The sequence below is a fragment of the Mercurialis annua genome, linkage group LG6 (assembly GCF_937616625.2).
Source record: "Mercurialis annua linkage group LG6, ddMerAnnu1.2, whole genome shotgun sequence".
NCBI lineage: Eukaryota > Viridiplantae > Streptophyta > Magnoliopsida > Malpighiales > Euphorbiaceae > Mercurialis > Mercurialis annua.
The window spans coordinates 38,481,809-38,489,595 of NC_065575.1; the positions used below are offsets into that span (position 1 = coordinate 38,481,809).

The 7,787-nt window shown below is 36.4% G+C and overlaps 1 protein-coding gene across 1 annotated transcript; it reads right to left on the minus strand.

The window, feature by feature from the left end:
* Positions 1-2,576: 2,576 nt before the first annotated feature.
* On the minus strand, positions 2,577-6,789 carry LOC126687303 (boron transporter 1-like). Its single transcript, XM_050381821.2, has 12 exons — positions 6,286-6,789; positions 6,114-6,196; positions 5,759-5,951; positions 5,533-5,671; positions 5,272-5,437; positions 5,025-5,191; positions 4,766-4,939; positions 4,578-4,673; positions 4,331-4,465; positions 3,732-4,051; positions 3,366-3,633; positions 2,577-3,029 (listed from the first exon to the last, which is right to left on the minus strand). Exons 1-12 carry the CDS (start codon positions 6,387-6,389, stop codon positions 2,727-2,729), a joined length of 2,148 nt encoding a protein of 715 aa, XP_050237778.1. The 5' UTR covers positions 6,390-6,789; the 3' UTR covers positions 2,577-2,726.
* Between the last annotated feature and the right edge of the window lie 998 nt (positions 6,790-7,787).

Genomic DNA, 7,787 nt, shown 5'->3' on the forward strand with positions numbered 1-7,787 from the left:
CAATTCAAATGAGTTCAATGATTTCTGTAAACAAAGTGGAATAAGGAGGCAGCTGACAACCGCTTATACGCCGCAGCAAAACGGTGTGGCAGAACGGAAGAACAGAACTATCATGAACATGGTGCGATCAATGCTATCTGACAAAAGCATTCCAAAAACCTTTTGGCCAGAAGCAATAAATTGGACTATCTATGTCCTAAATAGATGTCCAACATTGGCGGTCAAAGATGTTACACCAGAGGAGGCTTGGAGTGGATTGAAGCCATCGGTAGAACATTTTCGAGTTTTCGGCTGTTTAGCACATGTCCATGTTCCAGAAGCAAGGAGGACAAAACTTGATAATAGAAGTATTACTTGTGTGTTATTGGGGGTTAGTGAGGAATCAAAAGGTTATAGATTATTTGATCCTATTGCTAAAAGGGTCATTGTAAGTAAAGATGTAATTTTTGAAGAAGGGGAACAATGGAGTTGGGATCAGAGTCTTAAAAAATATATTGTAGCAGATCTAGAATGGGGTGAGGATGAAGAAGAGGTGAGTGAAAATGAGAATGAAGGGGTGAGTGAAAATGAGAATGAAGAAGAGGTGAGTGAAAATGTGAACAGAGAAGAGGTAAATAGAGGAGATAGCTCTAGTGAGGGTGAGGAGAGAGTAAGAAGACCTCCTGGTTGGATGAGTGATTATGTTAGTGGAGAAGGTCTATCTGAGGATGAGGTTCATATGGCTCAAGTGGTTTCAGATGATCCATTACACTTTGAGGAAGCAGTGAAAAGTGCAACTTGGAGATTGGCTATGGACAACGAAATTAAATCCATTGAGAAGAACAAAACATGGAGTCTTACGGAGCTTCCAGTTGGAGCAAAAAAGATTGGTGTAAAGTGGGTTTACAAAACCAAGTACGACGAACATGGAAAGATCGATAAGCACAAAGCACGTTTGGTCGCAAAGGGATATTCGCAACAACATGGAATAGACTACACTGAAGTTTTTGCACCGGTAGCAAGGATGGATACGGTTAGGATGATCATCGCTTTAGCCGCACAAAAGGAGTGGGAGATTTTTCAGCTGGATGTTAAATCAGCTTTTCTCCATGGTGAAATTAGTGAAGATGTTTACGTAGAGCAACCAAGAGGATATGAAAAAATGGGCAATGAAAATCTGGTCTGCAAATTACACAAAGCTTTATATGGATTGAAACAAGCTCCACGAGCTTGGTTTAGTCGGATTGAAGCACACTTCATCAAAGAAGGCTTTCAAAGGTGCGACAGCGAGCAAACTCTGTTTACAAAGAAAAGTAAGGAAGAAAAAGTTATCATTGTAAGTGTTTATGTTGATGACTTAATTTTTACTGGTGATGATGAAGTTATGATGTCTGAATTTAAAAGTTCTATGTTGAAAGAGTTTGACATGTCTGATTTGGGAAAGATGCGATTCTTTCTTGGAATTGAGGTGTTGCAAAAATCTGATGGTATTTTTATATGCCAAAGGAAATATGCTGCAGAAATTTTGAAGAGGTTTGGCATGATTGAAAGTAATTCAGTAGGAAGTCCAATTGTTCCTGGTTTTAAAGTAAGCAAAGATGAAGATGGAGTCTCTGTTGATGAAACTTACTACAAACAACTAATTGGTAGTTTAATGTATCTCACTGTCACAAGGCCTGATATGATGTTTGTCACGTGTCTCATAAGTAGATATATGGCAAAACCAAAGGAGATTCATCTACAAGCAGTTAAGAGAGTGCTACGGTATTTAAAAGGAACTGTGAGTTATGGAATTCACTATAAAAAGGAAGGAGATGGAGAGTTGTTGGCATTTACTGATAGTGACTACGCCGGAGATATGGATGACAGGAAGAGTACATCTGGATATGTATTTTTGATGAGTTCAGGGGCTGTTTCATGGTGTTCCAAAAAGCAGCCAATTGTAACATTATCCACCACAGAAGCTGAGTTTGTAGCAGCTGCAGTTTGTGCTTGTCAAGGGATTTGGATGAAAAGAATTTTGAAGGAAATGGGATACTTTAATGAAGGTTGTATTACTGTGATGTGCGACAACAGCTCGACTATCAAGCTATCTAAAAATCCTGTTATGCACGGTCGAAGTAAGCATATTGATGTGAGGTTTCATTTTCTAAGGAATCTTACGAAGGAAGGTGAACTTGAATTAGTTCATTGTGGCAGCCAAGATCAAGTGGCTGACATAATGACTAAACCATTGAAACTTGAAGTTTTTCAGAAGCTTAGAAAGATGTTGGGTGTTTGTGAGGTTCCTGCATAAACTAATTGTTAAACGACATTTAGTTTAAGGGAGGGAATGAAGGGTTTTTGATTCAGATATTATTGTTAGAATAAAGTCCTATTTATTAGGGACACTTATTTGTATTTGACGTAGTCTTTGTTTCTGTTAACACTTAGCTATGTTTTAGCTAAAGTGGCTTGATTTCATATTTTCTGTTATGATTGTGTTTTGTATGGCTATATAAGCCAAAGTCATTATCAATAAAACTCAAGTCATTGAAATCCAGTTTGTTGTATACTTATTCTTTATTTCAGAGCAAAGTTCTCAACATTTATTAAGATACAAATTTGCTCTAAAATATACTCTAAGAGCATTAAAGAACCAACATTTTACACAAATTCCAACCGAAAACAACACACTGAAAGCAAATAAAGCAATCCAAAAGCTAACGCATTGACAGACAGATACCATACTTTTGTGCACAACTTAATTATTTTTGTGCAGAACTTGAAGGACTTTTCCCAAGCTTAGACAGCGGCGTTTTCGGACTCTTCGCCCCTCTGCCGTTTGCTTTCGGACTTCTTTCCTCTCTTAGCTCACTTACTCTCGGACTGTATGAGTACGAAAGACGAGGACTTTGGAGGCTTTTCGGATCATTTGCAGGCGTTGTTCCAGTTGAGCTTGTGATTTTAGGACTGCTCACACGCCTGAACTCTCCGCGACTTCGAGTTATTACCTCGTCTAATATCTCCCCGTCTCCTGCCTCCGCAGCCCCTGCTCCTAGCTCCGATCCCTGCAAACATTGAGTTATAAGTTATGAGTCTTATGACTATTTCAACCATTTTATAAAATGTATTTTTCAAATAAAAAATTGAACAATTTGATCCGTCTATTTAGCGAAATGAGACAAATATATTTAAGATGTATTTGTTCCGATGTGTATTGTGTGGATTTACTTGATTAGTGTAGGAAAAAGATATTCCACAACTTTGATTGAACTATAATTTAGATATAATAGTAATGAATTTGCAAAATTGATGGATCGGAATATCCAAATATTTTTTAGGTTCAAAGTTATGCATAGAAAAATCATTTTGCCCAATTTTAGTTTTGATAAGAGATATCTTACTGTTGCAAGATTGTACGGCAAAGCTGGTGCCTCTTCAAACTCTGCTGCGTCCAAGTCTTGAAGATGTGCTCCTTTGAAGAATTTTGGAAGAAAGTATTGTCTTACCGGAACTAAAAGCATAATCATCAACGGAAACATTACGCCGGCTATCGGAATCCAAGTTAACCCAAAACAAATCAGCAGATAAACTGTTTGAAATATGGTGAACATTGCAATTGTTTTGAAAGGCACTGTTTCCACAAATGTCGCATGATACTCTTCAAGAACCCTGCCAAAACAAAATACATTTCAGCATTTTACTTCCGTTTTCTGAAACGCTTCTGAAATTACGAAACTTTATATTTAAAACATAATCTAATTACTTACTTGTATCGTCTGCTGGGTGCGGTGAACAGGAGTAAAATTCGTTCCCAGAATTGATTTCCAGGCAAACTTTCAATAGCCATGAATGCAAAATAACCCCAGAGAACTGAAGTTGGGATCCTTTTAAGTAAAGGCATAGCTGCAACACATCCTCCGACCATTGTAGCTTGAAGTAAGTTACTGACACGCTGTTCTTTAACCTCGACAGGTAATAAATCATCGATCTCCTTCTCGATATCGAACACTGTCTCGTCGACTGGAGCATCTATATGACCGGTGCATGAAGCTGCTTGGATTGTTGATTCTTTAAATTCTTTTAAGCCCTGCTCCAGATTTTTTAGGATAGTGCATGATTAAAATCAAGAAGTTGAGAAATAGTTCACAGAAAAATTCTTAGATGAACCAACTCCACCACGTATGATTATGACCCATCCACTTCAAATATAACACGTGACATAACTTTTTACAACTACCAATTGATAAAAACCATACTAATTTGGTAGTCATAAAAATTACATCACGTGTTGTATTATAAGTGGATGGTTCATAATCCTATATAGTGGACTTTGGTTCACCTTAAAATTGGGATGTAGTTGTCGTACTTCAGATGGCTGTTGGTAGATCAGTGGAGTTTGCATTTGCCGATAAGCTTCTTGCATATTTCCGTATAATTGTCCTAAGCTAGCATTCTTTCTTAAGCTTTGTCGAGCTGTGGCAACTAGTCGATTTCGAAGCAGCTGCATTTTATCATGAAAATGATCGATGTTGCTAGAGAACTATATTGCACGGAAACAGAAATGCTGAAAATGAATACGAAATGTAGAACTCGAACAAATTTGTATAATTTACCTGATGCTTGAGGGTGGCCAAATTCTTTGTATGCATTGGAGATTGTGGGATGACTCCATTTGATGGAGGAATTCCAAGAAGTCCACAGAGTAAAGTCTGAAACCAATAAGAATCTTTAAATTAAGATTAATTTTCCAAATTTTAATAAATAAAATGAAATCAAATTAATCAAGAGAAATGTTTGATACCAAAAATCCCAAAAGAAGCAAGTCGTAGTGGTAAGAAGAAGGCTTCCTCAAATTAAACTCTTTCTGCTGAGCAAGTTGAGAAGCTACACTATGATCAAAGTAGTAAAGCACAGCGATCATTGTCGCCGGAATAAAAGCTCCGATTATATAGAAAATTGGAACATTTGGCATGTCCTGTGATTATTAGTTAATTAAACATTAGTAATCTGCAGGTTATTATTGGAAAATTATAGCAGTACATATGAAGCAAATTACATGCCTTAATGACAGTCCAATTGTCATATGCACCAGGGGACCACGGATTGGGGCTGAAAAGGCGGCGAGGAATACGTTCAGGAACATTTCCGGCTGGAATATAGGAAACACCGGTCCATACTAGTACCATGAGGGGCACACCATAATCTGCTATCAAGCTTCTAAGCCACCCTGTCAAACCAAAACAATATACTATTTTTATGCATATTCTAAAAGTGAGGAATTAAGAATCAGAAAGTTTTGCTACAAACCGGTCCCATATCGCCAGGATCTTGCCTTTCTGCTTTTCAATGCAGTGGTCAGTAAGCCAAAAGACAGAACCAACGCAAACATTCCGTTTGCAAATCTCCATGAAGGTATAAACGCGATCAGTGTTCGATCTTCCCTTGGTGGAATGCGAAATTCATCCACAAGTCCCTTAAAAATTAAACAAAGGCAATTCATCAAAAAATTTCTCATTTTGCAGACTATACATATGGTCTACTATATTTTAAAATTTTAAATAGTCCTACTGTAATAGCTTGCTGCATGAAAAGCATTGCGATGAGCAAACCAAACAACTCTCCGGCCACACGCGTAAACCTATTGATGATGGAACATGCTCCTAGAACAGCCAACAAGAACAGCAAGAGTGCGGTCCAGACGCATACCCTGAAATATCACACCAGTTAATTTTTTGTCAAGAACCTAATCAAACAAGAGTTATATATAATATAATCCAAGATTCGGGTAGCTCACCAGCCGGTCCACGCCAGAAATAGATCACGGCCTAAATCAGGTCGCTCTTTGACAAAGTTGAACATAAATGTATACATAATGACAGTGGGCTCTGCAACTCCTAAAATCAGTAGAGGTTGACCTCCAATGATGGAGTGAATAATCCCACATACTGCAGTAGATGCCAAGGTTTGAACCGCTGTAATAACTCCATCTGCAACAATAAAAAATACATATAGGTTCCATTTTTTTCAATTTCTTTATAAAAAATGTTGGGAACTGAGGAAAAAAGTATATGCTAGTGTGACTTGATCCTGGAATATCAATCTAAAAAGTAAAGAAGAATATTCAAAGAACACTTGAAAATTCCTAATACCAGTATTTCGCTCGAGCTGTTCGCCAAATGAAATTACAGGAATGGCTGAAGCAAAGAATATGTAAGTGGTGGGAGCCAGAATCCTGATAAGAAATAAAAACTCAACAGTGAACAAACTGAGGACTAAAATCTGGAGGAAAAAAAATCAATGAGTTGACCAATTTTATAGAACCTGAATCCTGCTCTGAAACCACCAGTCCAATCTTGCTTGTAACACTGCAATCTTCCCCGAAGATCATTCTTGATACCGCGGAAAGGGACGAATGTCTCCTCCATGGATTTATCAGAATGACAGATCAGGAGTTAAAAAATATTTCCAATTCCTTTGTGCAATCTGCAAAAAGGTGAGGAATGGTACCCTTTACGGGATCGAAGAATTTTCCATTGAGACACGGTTGGTCTACTACTGTGGTAAAAATTTACATAATGTTTCGATGTAAGGTCAAAGTTTAGAAGGGAGTTAGATCAGAATCAAATGGAAATGCATATCAGGATTGACAAGAAAAGAAGAGTTTAATGAGTTGTAAAGTGTGATTAATCATTAATTGACAATTAAAGAGGAGATTGTTCTTGTTGGTGGCAATGTGATGGCTCTTGCTAAAATGGCAAGCTTCCATATATATAGTAGCAAAGAAATAAAGATGGAGGGAGGGTAGATTTGTGCAGACAGCAATGCGAGTCAATATAGGAACAATTGAGTCTGAATTTTACTGTAACAATGTCTTCTTGCTTAGGAATTTTAACTTATTGTTGATTTAGGAGACGCAAAACTCTAATCCTAAATTTTAAACGGCTGAATATAGGAAAACGTCTTATCAACTCATATGTGTCTTAGATATGTCGAAGTCAGTTTGTCCATAAAATAAAATAAAAATAAAGAACTGAGAGTTGAACCATAAACAATATTGATAATATTTTTTTGAAAGTAGATAAATATTGTGCATCATTACTATATTTTAATCAATTCATAGAAAGTTTTTCCAAATTAAAAATATTATATATTATTTTTTTATACTTTAATCAATTGAAAATATTATATACTCTATCCAACCTTTTTTTTATTCACTTGTATTGAATTTTACGGATTAGTTTTTTTTTTTTTGAATTCATCGGATCTCATTAAATTGAATATGAAACAGTTACATTTGTAAGAAATTCGGGATAATTTGAAAATTAAACCCGATGACCTGACATGGAACAGACAACATGCTGCCTGATTCGCAGACCTTACTTACGAAAATAAAAATAAATTACTAACTGTTTCGCGAATTAAGTGCAGTCTTCAATCACTCTTCGTTCGAACTTCTCCAAACACCCACAAACTCACAGCATCCGATTCAATTAACACTTGATATAACTCCTTCTAAAAAAGAGACAACAACTCCTTCTAAAAAAGAGACAACAAACCTTTCACATAGAAAGGACAACAAACTTTTCATAAAAAAGACAAAATAATACATTCAAAAAAAAAAGAAAAACAATAAAAAATGAATAAAACTAGTATAGCTCATAGACGAATCCATTTTGTTACTGAAAGATCTTCAATCTATCGTCGATTCTTGATAATTGAATTGCGCTTCGTGATAAATTTTAATCCGTCAGAAAAATGAAAAAGAATTGGCTATTTATTATATTCTATGAAATTCAAATAACATAAACAAAAGGGGTGGCTAC